Source organism: Charadrius vociferus, unplaced genomic scaffold, assembly GCF_000708025.1.
Source record: "Charadrius vociferus isolate BGI_N301 unplaced genomic scaffold, ASM70802v2 scaffold413, whole genome shotgun sequence".
Classification (NCBI taxonomy): domain Eukaryota; kingdom Metazoa; phylum Chordata; class Aves; order Charadriiformes; family Charadriidae; genus Charadrius; species Charadrius vociferus.
Window position 1 is genome coordinate 1,288,805 of NW_009647738.1, and position 13,073 is coordinate 1,301,877.

Below are 13,073 nucleotides of genomic sequence, written 5' to 3' on the forward strand. Positions count from 1 at the left end.
TCCTTGCTGTGATGAGGTGTACCTCATGTGAGGCTGGGAGGACTTCTCAAGACTATTGCCCATGGGGATGGACTGAAGCACAGTAGCAAAGGTAGGACTGAAGACCCTCAGCCTACTAAAAAGCTTCACAGGAACTGGGCTGCTTCCTTCATCTTACGGGGAAACATCCACACTTCCAAGTGATGCCCTCTGTGCTTTGTGAACAGGAAAGGAAGGCTCCACTCTAGCAAACAGTGGAGCTCAGCTTTACAGGCCTTCTTCTCCCCATAACTACCTGTGGACTGGAATACTCCTGGGTTACACTTGCAGTACCAGTTGGCAAAGGCCTCCATCATCCGATCAATCTTCTGTGCTTCCCCAGGCAGCCGGAAGCTCCACAGGAACTGTCTATCAGGAGCAGCATGCCAGAGAGTTAGTCAGATTTGGTGCAAGGGACATTTATTGCTTCCCTCAACCCATGGGGCACCATGGAAATAAAAGAAGTCATCCCATCGCACTGGGGAGACAACACAGTGCATGAGGCAGGAGGTCTCCTCCTCTCTCCAGAAATGCCTGGGCTCATCAGCCTCAAACACACTAAAAGGAGGAAGCAGAACTAAGCATTCTGGAAATCATGGCTTCTCTTCCCTAATGAGCGCCCTGCAGGGCAGCAGAGACCTCAAGAGAAAGAGTCCTGCCAGGAGGCTGACCTATAAGAAAACAAGATGCCCTAAGGCAGAATCACTTTCTCACTGACATAACAGGCACTGTGGACAGATATGTTTCTTGGTGCAAAAAATAAATTGCCCTGTCCCCCCAAGGATCGAAGCCATGATGGCCCACCTTGCTTTGCCCATCTTCTCTGCATATGGCCAGTCTAGGCAAGGGGCCATGACAGGGTTCCCCCAGGAAAAGGTGTTAACACCTCATAGAACAACAATCTTGGAGCCAACACGTGCAGCAGGGGCTTGGGAAGCCCCACTTCAGCCCAGCAGGTCTTTACAACCTTCCTGGGTGGTAAGACCCAGTGACTGAGCAGGCTCCTGCTCCATCCCCTGCATCCTGCATGCCCACTCACCTCAGTGCCTGTACCAGGTTGAGGTTGGCAAACTGGTGACATTCCACAAAGGCTTGAAGGATCTGAATGTTTATGGGGTCCCTGGGAGAGAATAGGGAAAAAAGGTCAGAAGAAAGCTTTCACCCTGCTCAGTTTGGATGCCCCTTGCTGTGATGACATGCACTGGGCTCCATCCTAGCCTCCACTTCCCCTCTGAGCAATAAAAAGCCAAGAGGCACAGTCTTGATTGGGAAGACTGACCCCATTACAGGAAGGAGGACGGGTAGCCCATATAGCCAGCCTTAGCCACACTCTATAAGGTCCCTTTCCCAGGGTGTACTGCCCACCCAGACCACTTCAGTTTGAGGTATGTTCAGTCTTGGCACCTGACTGAGGTCTGCCAGGGGCATCTAAAATGGTAGCTGAGAGGGACCAGGCAGAACAGAGCCTCCAAAGGGCCTCCTCATCCTGGCTGAGTTGCTCACCTCCCACCCAGGTAGTCCCCAATGGCTGTCTTGTTCAGGCCTTCACCCTTGTGGAGGAATTTGGCGATCTCCTGCAGGTCTGAGGACAATACCTGGTGCTCAATCAGGTACTGGATCCCCTGGGGAAGGAGAAGCAAGACAGCAAAGTGAGACAGGTCTGTGGGCTGATAAGAAAGCAGGACCCCAACACCCTCATATCAGTCTTCCTTGGCTTCAGTGATGTTGCCTCCTCTGTTACTCCCCAGCTCCTTCCTTCATGGGAGACCACAGCCATGTTCCCACCCTTATTCCATCCCTCTTCATCTAACATGGTGGGTCAGTCCCACTTCCATTTTGTCCCTAGATTTGGATAAATGTTTCACTGGGGTGGAAACACAAGCAAACAAAAAAGGGCAATGTAGGTTAAAAGTCCAAAAGACAAGTAGATTTAAGGCAAAATAGTTCATTTTAACATTTTCAATCAAAATATCTGTGTTCTCTTCCTATATGTCTTTTTTTCTGAATTAACTTAAAGAAAAAAAAAAGTGTTTAAAAAAAGGCATAATCAAAAAACATACTCAGACAAAAATAAAGGCTTGAGACAACTAAAAATTATTCTTTCCTAAATTTTTTTCTATGCCACAAAACAGAGAAGTCTGTAATCTTTTCAACTCCATCGTCCCCAGCCAGTAAGGATGGAGCATGTTTTTTATGGAATATAGAGGGTCTGAGTTGGGCTGTGCAACACTCTATTTTAGGGGGAATTTCATGATTTTTTAAGTCACAGAGAGTTGAGGTTTTGTTCAGATTCTTAGCAATATCTAAAAATACTGCAACTCTCCAGACCACATTGCAATTCTCCTCACAAAATACAATAAAGGAATGAAAATTGTTTTAGATCCATCAAAATGTTCACTTCAGCAGAATCAATTCACTTTGCCTTGTAATATATAAGAAACTATTTCTAAAATGCCCCAAAGAAAAAGTAGTTTCAAAAGAAGAAATTGAAATGTTTGTGAGATTTTTCCACACTATTTTCCTTTCTTTTTCCCTAGACAGAATTTTGGTACGATCAATTTAATTTTGCAAAGCATTACGGTGATGATGTGGCTCCATTTTCCAGAAGAAAAAGTTTCTCCCAAAAGGTTTTGTTCTGCTGGATTCCTAATGCCTACCTCCTCTAGCCTCAGGAACTTGCCCTGAGATCTTAGAGACAGGAACTCATTTAAAGTATCAGCATTGCATGGATGAAGCGTCACCTTAGCAAGGAGGGCAAAGAAAGTTCCTTGCATTGCATCACTTGTCAGCCTATGGCATGTAGCAAAAGGGAACCAATAAAGAGAGATCTGCATATGCTTATTCTAAAGTGAAAAGAAAAGAGGCACAGAGTGTAACATTTGCCAATCACCATTGAACTAACAAAGCTAAACTGGTTTGGGGTCAGAACTAGTTCAGGTATATCTGCACAGCGTGGCACGGTGCCAGAGAGAGATGCCTCTGGGGCCTCAAACCAAGGTCAGATGGAAAGACAAAATGAAACCTGCTCTCATGCAGGCTGTAAGTACTGATATCACTGCTCTCAGACAGCTCCCACTGGCAGAGGGATGTCCGGGGGCTGGCAAGGTCTCCAGCTGTGGTGCAGACACTGGGGAAAAGGCATCTTGAGGGTCTCAGCAGGGCAGAGGAGGAGGCATGAAAAGTTGTCACGCAGACCAGAAGCTACCCAAGATGCTCGCTGTGGTGGTTAGCTGACGATGAGCAATCGTTCAATCGCAGCTTGTGGTTTTCCTTACAGAGTTCAAAAAAAAATAAAAAATGGGTCCACCAGTGAGGAGGAAGAAAGAGAAAACTTTCTTTCTCACATTTTCTCTACTTAATCATGAGGCTTTTAGAGCTTTCTGCAGAGGGCTGAAGGCTATGGAGTCTGGACCCCACTGGTCAGAGACCCAGAAAGTGGAAAACCTGGATTCACTCCACAATTCAACCAATACTACCAAAACCAAAACTACTTCCAAAATTACTGAGGCAGCTTGTCCTCTTCCGTTCTAAATGAGCCAAGGAACCTGTCACACTCTCAAACATCTCACCTTCTTCTTACTTCCTGCTCCTCCATCACACTGTGGCTAATTCTTAGCCTTTCACAGGCAAGAAAAGCTGGGTTGAAGGAGATTTGGCTTTCTTGACACATTGGCAGTGTTAAGCCATCCTCCCTTTATTTCTCTTAGTTTTATTTCTCTTATATTATTTCTCTTAGTTTTGAGTTGCATCTGATGGGATAGCCTATAGGCACATGATGGGGGGAGGCAACACAGCTTGATCATATCAGAAGACCTTAGTCAGGGAGACAAAGGAGGGTGCTACAAACTGGAGCCTTAGTGAGGTAGGAAACCATCCCCACAGTCCCATGCCGTAGTTCTTTTGACATGGGTGGCTGCAAGTGGACCAGTAGCCAAGAGAAGCTCTTCCTCCCGACTTTCTCCTCATCAGTAGAATGAGCAAATCCTACCTTTGCAGGGTCCATGTTGAATTTCTTCCGGCCCAGGGAGAGAAGTTTATCCCTCTGTGATAGTTTGCTGCAAACATGAAGAAGTAGGAAAGACGAATTTAGAACTGAGGTCCATGTTTCAATTGACTCACAAGGTAACTCAGCTATCTCAAGGGCAGGTGTCTGACTATCCAGGAACAAAGAAAAATCTCAGAGGAGAGAAAGGTATTCCTGGCCTCATTTCCCTGTCATTGTTGTGATCCAAATCCCATGGGTGTTTTTGTTTTCTCAACGTCAAGAGGGAGACTTTGTAAACAAAGGAATACCCATCTTGTCCCACTTGCCTGGTCTGCTCCCCAGAATTATTGTCTGCCTCTTGCCTCTCCTCTGCATTTTGGAAGCACTCAATCTCTGCAAACACTTCAGCAATCTCTTCCTTCAGCTTCTGCAAAAAAAAAGTATCAGGAGGATGAAGGTGGTGAAGGGAAAATCAGCAAACACATACAGAGCATGTCTCACTTCTTCCCTCAATCATAGGAAAAGGACAGGTCAGATGGTCACGACCAGCCAGGGTGTCTATGAAATGGCCACTACTCTGGGGTGACCCTGCTGGATTCGAGATGAAAACAATGGGAAAGAGGGGCAAAAGGATGTTCTCGTGTCTGTTGTCAATCAAGGTTGGAAAATCAAGCTCAACCACTGTGGAGAGTGTCAGAGAACTCACCCCTGTGTTGATTTCAGTTCCTCAAACAAAGTCAGATGTGAGACTCCTTCCATTGTGCCTATTTCCTTCTAGCTTTTACTTTGCATAGCCCTACAACACATCCAGGAAAGGGGAAGTGGAACCAGTAACTATGAGGTTAATATGAACCCAAAGCAGCCACACTGTGAAACACAGGGTTTTTAACGTACCTATCATTCAAACACCATTGAGCAGATACCTGTCTTTAGGTAGAGAAAGAAGAGAGGAGGAGTAAAAGAAGAGTAATCACTGCCAAATTTTGAAAAAATCAATTGTAGAATTCAGTTTCCTTTAGGCCCATGACAGACCATGGCCTTTTTGGCTGGATATTCTGCCAAGGAAATGAAGATGTCTATATCTCCTTGCTTCCATCCTGCATTATAGTCCTCCTCAGAGCCAGAGTGCATCACAGCTCTCTTCCAGGAATCACCCAAATTCTTCCCCATGCAAACCAGAACAGGCAGGGGAAGAAGGGTTGTTTTATGACAGATCTTGCGTCAACAAGGAGTGAGGATGTGGCCACAGTATGCACCCAGAGAGAGAACCTGGACTTCTACAATATCTCATAATTAAAAGAGCTACTGGATTTCACTTTTGCTCTGGCCTTTATTCTGCTGCGCTTCATCAGTCTCCAGAGCTGGGAGTGTTCCTTACTAAGCTTTAGGTATTGCACAAATATAACAATGTTTTGATCTTAGCTCCTGAATTTCAAATTATTACCAGTTTTGTTATTTTATTCACTGCTGGTTTTTGGCAGTGTAACTGGCAAGTCTAGACACCCCCCGCCGTCCCCCCCGGCCACCCCCCCAGGGCTTTGCGTTGAAGCGTATTGGTAGATATTTTCTGAAGAAATCCACCTGGGAAAATGTCTCTAGTTCTAGGTAGTCTTTCACCTAAACTCATCCTGCTCCATTGGACAATGCATACCCCATTGGTTAACGGCTTTGGGATTTAGAGTATGGGTCTGTGTAGTCTAGCAGCTTTTTACTGCCCATAGTGTGTAAAAAATGTAGTATTCCTATTCAAGTATCCTGCCTCCTACAGTGCCCATTACCTGTTCTGAAAACTGAAGACATAAGAACCGCATACAAGCAAACCACATGCACGTACATCCATTGCCTGTTTTGCAAGAGGCGACAAGACACCGTGCTGATTTGCAGCAGAGATGGTGAGTCTGGAAGCCTGAGAAGTAGTAGGTAGTTTCGCTTAATCCTTTACACAAGGAAATATTGTGCCTATTCTCCAGGCATCTAGACATCTTCATGTTGTGGGAAAATCAGTGCAGGTCCAATGATTGAGTGCAATAAGCTGTCTCAAATGGGAGACCATGTACCATGGTGGTGGAGGCAGAACAGAATAGAAAGTGTATGGCACCATGTGTGGCTGCGATGTGATACCACTGACTGATTTTGAATCTGCCACTTTCAGACACTTTAGGATTTGGGGAGAAATGTTTGGGTCTGCTAAAAGAAAAGAAGAAAACCAAGTTCAACCATGGAAACTTGTGTGGAAGGTGCTGCTATCGTATGTCTCTAAAGAGACAGGATCCTTCATGGAGGACTTGTTAGAGGTCCACAAACCAAACAGAAGTTTGATAAACACAGGGGGATGCAGCAGGTAACTAGGACTGATATGTCATTAGCAGGTAATCAGTAATTAAAAATAATCTTAAATGCTGAGTCAGATCCCTGCCAGTATGACTTAGTAAAGCCATTCTGATTTTCTTAATCCTAAATATGCAATCCCAGCTCATCCCTGCTAGTGACCTTACCAGCGTTTCTCAAATATCTCATTAGGATAGTTGATGTCTTCTACAGCAGAGAGTACCACAGGTTGGATGTACACTGGTAGAAAGTATACCAGGGCAGCCTGAAGTTCAGAAATCAAGTTGGATCATGCCAGAGCAAATGTCTCTTGTGCAAGAGCACTTCCGCATGGCCTGAACTGTTATGTGAAGATGCTCCTTGGTGAAAACATTTTTGAGAAGGCTAGGCAGACAGGAGGAAGAGCATGGTCCTTACCTTAATGTCCTCCAAAAGTTCCTGTCTGTGCTGCCTGATTGTCTCTATTTCAGCCTCTTCAGCCTCACTCAAGTCAGTTGACTCTGGAACAACAAAGATACCTGTGAGTACTGGGGCCAACATATCACAGGAAAAACTGCCTCAACCTCTCAGGGCCTATCCTCTCCTAGGGTCATGCCACAGCAACTCTGATTTCTGTGTTTCAGTGTCTATATTGCCTGCACTTGCAGCCACTGTACCTCAGCTTTGGCCTGCAAATTCTCAGTCCGGAGCGAGAAGCACAGATCCATATACCCCTCCTAGCAGCCAGCCGCTGTGCTGGTAGCCCTCAGATCTAACACTGCAGCAACCCACCCCGCCTACTCAACTGATTTTGCTTGCCATGAGCACAATGAAGAGGTCTTACGAGATGCTCTTTGGTGGTTTTTATGTCGGTCAGCTTCATGTATCGAAAAGCTGTGACCTAAATACTCTAATAATCTACATCCAAACCTCCCATGAAGAGCCGCTGGCTTCATGGATTGATCCACCACAGCTAGAGTCAGAAATGGCTTAAGAGCGAGAATCGAGGTTTTTCAAATCTGAGGACAGGATCTGGGGGGATGAAAGCCTTGCTGAAGAAGCCTGTGGGAGGCTGTTGTTCTGTGGACTACAGACAATGCAGAAATAAGAGGAGGCTTCCTTGTAATGTACAGGAAGTTGAACAGATACCAGCAGAGGCAAGGCAACCACAAAATGATTCATAAAAGACCTAGAAGAATTGGGGTGACAGCACTGCTGCTAAATATAATCCAGGTGAAGCACAACCTCTGCAGCAAGGAGAAAGAGGAGGCTGCAGCCCTAGAGAGGCGAAGCAGATGGTGAGTCCCAGGAAAAAAAAAAACAAACAGGGGGCTCACCCAAGGCTGAGGAGGTCTCTGCAGAACTTGCAGGCAGGGTCCTTGCTGCACCTAAACACTGCAAGACAAAGCTTCTCCATGAAGCCAGGTCAGGTCACTGGATGCCCTACTCCACTGTTTCATAAGCCAAAATCCCCTGGGCCTCCCGTCTTCCTGGAAAAAGGGGAAGTGGCACCAGCTGCCTTGGAAATTCTCTTAGTGTGGATCTCACATGCAAAACAACTGCTATAAATATGAGTGGGGAAAAAAGGGGAAGGAACCAGCCAAGACAGACAGAAGGAAAAGGGGACAAGGGGAGTCACCTCAGAGCCCACATGCTTCTTTCCTGTCATGGCCACAACAGCTCAGAGTGACCTGCCTTCCTGGATCCTAATCTTTCCCGCATCCTCCTGCCTGGATGGGTTTCCATGTGCTAAGTCTGTCCTATTACTTTTCTCAGACTACAGCCTCTCTCCTGCCACTCTTCCTGCTGTTTTCAAGCATTGCAACTCCCTGGGGAGAAGCTGCTGAGCCTCTGGGAGGAAAGCACTGGGCAAGGAGCCAGGGTGAAGCCAGGGCTGGGAAGGACCCTCGTGCCCTCCCAGCTCTGCAAAGCAGCTCTCCTAAAGAGCTGAAAGAAGCTGACTGATTGCTCAAGACGGTCAAGAGGGGAGGAAAACCTGGGTCACCCAGTGGCTCGCAGCAGCCAAATCTGTATGTGAGGGGAAAACAAACAAACAAACAAGCAAGCAAGCAAACAAAACCCAACCAAACAGAAAGAAACAACAACAACAAAAAACCCCACGCAGTGGCTTTGCTGCTTGTTAAGCGGGTTGCTGACTTCCCCTTGAATGTCAGCCCTGTGCCTGTGAGCGGTGCCTGGGTCTTTCGGCTTACTTAATGTCTCCCGCCTTTGTGACATCTGCAGGAGATGAGGCCATCCTCTCAGGCTTCCCAGCTTTACCTCTTTCACCCCTACAGGGACTGGTAATTGTGGAATCACTGGGGTGATTCCTTGACAAATTACCACTAAAACCCTTTGTCCTGTATTTCTTTCCGCAAAAGCACCATAGCAGGACATACCTGAGGAACCCCCCTGCCACCACTGCACCAGCAAAGGCTGTAGCGTGCCTGGTTGCTTTGCTTCAGTTGTTCTGTGTCTACTGAAGCGACCTAAAGCGTCTCAAAGCGACGTGAAGCTCCCAGAGGACACCATCTCACCCACACGACCCCCACCGAGACCGTAAATAACTCGGTCCCCTTTCCTCCTGAATATCTGAAAACCCCAACTCCCAAGTGATTTACCTGACCGGTTTGTCAGAATGAGAAAAGTGTGGGAAGGGCTCTGTGTGTGGGGAGGGCAGGGGAGAAAAAAGCATACGAGTCATGGAGAAGGGGAGGGAATCAAGGGATGAAAAAAACAGGAGAGTGTGACATAATAGGGAAAAAAAAGCATTGATCAAACCTTCAGAGCAATTTAGATTGAGCTGCAGAGACAGTCCTTGTAAGGTTTCCTGTTTCCTAAACAACTTAAGTCCCTGATTGCCTTGGAAAATAATTCTGAGGTCAGTGTCTGCACGTTACTCTGCCTCCCTAACAGAAGGCCTAATGCTCTGCTCATGCTATTTTGAGGTTGTCTGTCAATGTTATTGCACACATTGGGGTCTACAGTTAAGTGAAGTGAACACAAAAGGATTGTTTGGGTAACCGTCCACAGAAAGGCAGCAAAGGCAGCAGGGGCAACTGGGCGAGCAGCAGATGAGCCAGTGAGAGCATGCTGCTTTGCCTTTTCTTCCCTCTCCACGTTAAGAATGAGCTGAGCCGGCAGGAGAGGGACAATCCCAGTGAAGTGCCGCCAGGCTTGCAATGACACAGGGAATTCATCCCTGCACCAGGGGACTGAAGAACGGCTTCAGCCTCATCAAAGTGCTCGGTACCACCGAGTTCCACTTCCCTCTAGGGCTAAGTCAGGACACAGATGAAGCATAGCCCTGGTCAGGGTTCTCTGCACAGGGGGAAATTTCACCCCGATGAAGAACACGCCACGAAAACACCCGCAGGTTTCAGGGGGATGCTGTCAGCCAGACCAATGCTGAAGTCTTCCAGTTCAGACACGAGACATAAAAAACTGGCTAGCGTCCTCCCCAGAGAGGACATGAAGCTGCTGCTTGGAATCTATTTTCAGAGAGCAAATGTTGAAAGGAAAGCATAGCACCATCACATCTGTGGGGCTTACACCCGCTCTTGAGGTTGTTTCCCCACTCTCGGGGCAGACCCAGATAGAAAGACCTGCCAGTTCTTCATGAATTGCCCAGGCTTGTATTTTTAGTGCTGTCACTCAAAACAGAACACAGACTTCAATTCCAGATGTGGTGACTTACGCCCTCAGCCTCCCTATTTGGAGGGCAGGTCGGAGTTACCCAAGAGTCTGGGTTCTCAGCTGGCCAGCAAGGAGTAATGCATTTGCTGGTCTCATTTCCCATTGCAAAGGGCTGTGCAGAGCTATCCAGGTGCTAAGTGAGGCTTTCAACCCCAAGCAAAACTATATGAATAGGAAGATAGCTTTCGGAGCACAGGGATAAGCGGGAAGGGACTACCCAGGAGAGCTGGAAGGATGGACTGCAGAAACAGTAGTAGCGCAAGGTTATGAAGAATGACTGCATCTGTAGCACTGTTACAGACCATCCACCTGCTACCCACCCGCAGTATAACACCAGAGGTTGAGCTGGCCTGTTTGCAAGGCAATTTAGGTCTCTGAGAGCAGCTGCTAAAGGGTTTGGGTGCCTCCATCCATGGCAACACACAAGCAGAGCAGCCTGATGGGCACCTTCTGCCTGGATGAGGCTGTCTGGTGGAAGAATTTCACCTGAAACTCTTTTTTTTTTCTGATACAGCTGCTGTGTCATCTCCAGCACACTGCACCACCTCCCCGGCCAGGTACCAGGCTGGTACCGGGTAGATAATAGTAAGCCTAACAGCTGTTCAATTCCCTCCAGCCCAATCTGTCTCCCTCCTGCAGCCACCCCACAGTTCTCTTCCAGCTTGTGTCAGAAGAAATTCAACATGGACCTCACACAGGATTAATTTGCACATTACAGCTATGGGGAAAAAGGTGTGAAGAATTATGTTGTCTCCTGGTCCCTTTATCCCACATGACAACTTATAGAAATCAGGATAGCTTCCGGACACTTTTGCCGTTTTCACCCCACACATCCTAGCACGATACCATGGTACCAGCCTGCTCTCCCATGTTTCACATGCTCAGCTCAAGGATTTGGTATATTGGCTCTGTGGCCTCACCCAGACAGTTGCTAGAGTGTCCTGAAGGAAGCTGGAAGAGGACCTTCACTGCTGGGAGAGTAGCCTCGCCACAGACATAGGTTTCAGCTGCATGCAGCTGTGGCAGACGGGTACCTAAAAGGACCATTGCATCTCCAGGTAGGAGTAGCTCCAGGAAAAGGTGCATATGGACCTCTTACCTTGAGGAAAATCATGCCACAACCGAGCAACTTTAAACACATCCAGTGCTCTAAAGCTCACTGGAAAACTGCATCTGGTGGCAGCTTTGGCTCCCAAGGTAGAGCAGCATCAAACAGACCCACTTTCCCACCCAAATGTGAAGTGACAGGCTGGGACTGAGCAAAGACATCAGTCAGAATCAGCACATCTCTTCAGGCCTTGCCTGTCTCCAGACTCTGCCTCTGGCCAGAGCTGAGCCAACCCACAGGATCCCTGAGCAGGATCTCATTGTGCTATTGCAGTGTGTGACTTTTAAGACATGATTAACAGAGAGACACGTAAGTAGAGTGAATGACTGTGTCAGACCATCAGCTCTGAAAGCCTCAGTTTCTGTGGAAAGCACACTCCAAAGTAAGCAGCAAAACATGAAGTACCCCCTCCCCAACCCGGCCCCTCCTGCCCAGCTTGTCCTGCAGAAGCTTTGTCCACTGTTGCTTTCAGGTGGTGAGAGCTGGGTGATCTGAAGAGACCCACCTTCACCAACATTCATAGCCAGATTCTTGGCAAGAGCTCAGCTCCCATAGGTCCCACCAATTTCCCCAGCAAGCAAGGCTGGGATGTGGTTTGAGCATGCCCTTTCCTTGGCTACCCACCCGGGAGCTGAAAAGCACGGAACAGTTGTTGAAACTGGGCCCTGCTTTTTCCCTTCACCCTGTGTTTTATGTCCTATACGCAAAAGCCTGTGAGGACAGAGAGTCACACACAGTGAGGCCATTGCAAGGTGATCCCTTTTCTTCCTGGCCCTTGTCCAGCCTATTCCCATTCGGCTCTCCCTAGCTGCTGCCTTTGCGCAGAGACACACTCAGACCTTCCTCAGCCACAGGCTAGAAACGTTCAGACTGGCAGTATGTCTTTCCTTGCTGAATCCCAGCCACTTTATCTGCCACCTGCCAAAGTAGGAAATAAAACCCGAGATCTCTCTCGGTTCCTCAGATGTGGCTTATCTCCCCCCACCCACATCTGCCTTTTGAGATTATTTCAGGACCAGGCAGGCCCACATGCAGGTCACTTGGAGTTGGTAGAACCCTAATACAGTCATTTACCTTTCACATGGACATAAGCAAGAGAGTCCCCAGTACCAAAAGCCTTGCAAGCATGTTGCACTGGGATACCCAACTGCATGACGGGCTCCGTAAAGGCAAACCAACTCCTGGTGGCTGTGGGGAAACACCGCTGAGGAGCTTGCACGCCATGCCAGAGTTGCATGAAGAGAAGCCAAAGCTTATGGGAGCTCATCCCAAGTGTCACATATACCCTTGATACCTCTGAGTCAGTTCCCAGCTCAGCTCAGAATCACCAGCACAAGGTGTCACAGCAGTAGACACTCTCAGCACAAAGGCCATTCAAATCAGTGGGAAAATTTCTCCCAATGTGAAAGGAGTTTGCTTAGGGGAGAGCAAGTAAAAAGAAAACCATGCCTAATGCTGAAGGCTAACAAGCAGTTAACTGTACCACCAATGATCTTCCACTATCTCATTCCTCCAGCCACCGGCTGCAGCATCCACTCTAGCTGCTGGGATTTTGTGGTGTGCTCTGCCCTGTCAAACTGAGCGCCCAGCCCTCACAGAAAACAAGGCAAAAGATGGTCAAGGCTTACCAGCAGGACAGAAGTCCATCCTGAAGAGTGCAATATATTTTCAACAAAAGTGTTCCTCCTTGCCTTCTGCTTGTTCAGATGCTTCACAGAACTGAAACAACTTGGAGCCAGTGACCAAGATCGTAGCAGCATTAGGGGGGCGGGTTGCCCTGTGACTCCTCCCTTCCTCTCCTCGTCCCTCCGACCTCATCTCATGAGCTTGCACCAGTGAAGGAAACTGTATGTATGTGCTGCTATGAGCTAACGGGGGCTTCTTGGCTACTTCTGGAATGCAAATCCACAAATGCATTTCCATCCCAGCAGCTTTTGGGGGAATCTCTGAGCACACATC

At 47.7% G+C, this 13,073-nt stretch overlaps 1 protein-coding gene across 1 annotated transcript in view; it reads right to left on the minus strand.

Moving 5' to 3' along the window:
• Nucleotides 1-12,827, minus strand: part of CYTH4 (cytohesin 4) — a 17,811-nt gene extending 4,984 nt beyond the window's left edge. Inside the window, exons 1-7 of the mRNA XM_009881847.1 lie at nt 12,743-12,827; nt 6,749-6,831; nt 4,330-4,430; nt 4,007-4,073; nt 1,522-1,640; nt 1,058-1,138; nt 275-387 (exon numbers count right to left, since the gene is read on the minus strand). Coding sequence (XP_009880149.1) covers nt 275-387; nt 1,058-1,138; nt 1,522-1,640; nt 4,007-4,073; nt 4,330-4,430; nt 6,749-6,831; nt 12,743-12,761 — 583 coding nt within the window. The 5' untranslated portion in view covers nt 12,762-12,827. The remainder of the gene's footprint in view (nt 1-274; nt 388-1,057; nt 1,139-1,521; nt 1,641-4,006; nt 4,074-4,329; nt 4,431-6,748; nt 6,832-12,742) is intronic.
• Between the last annotated feature and the right edge of the window lie 246 nt (nt 12,828-13,073).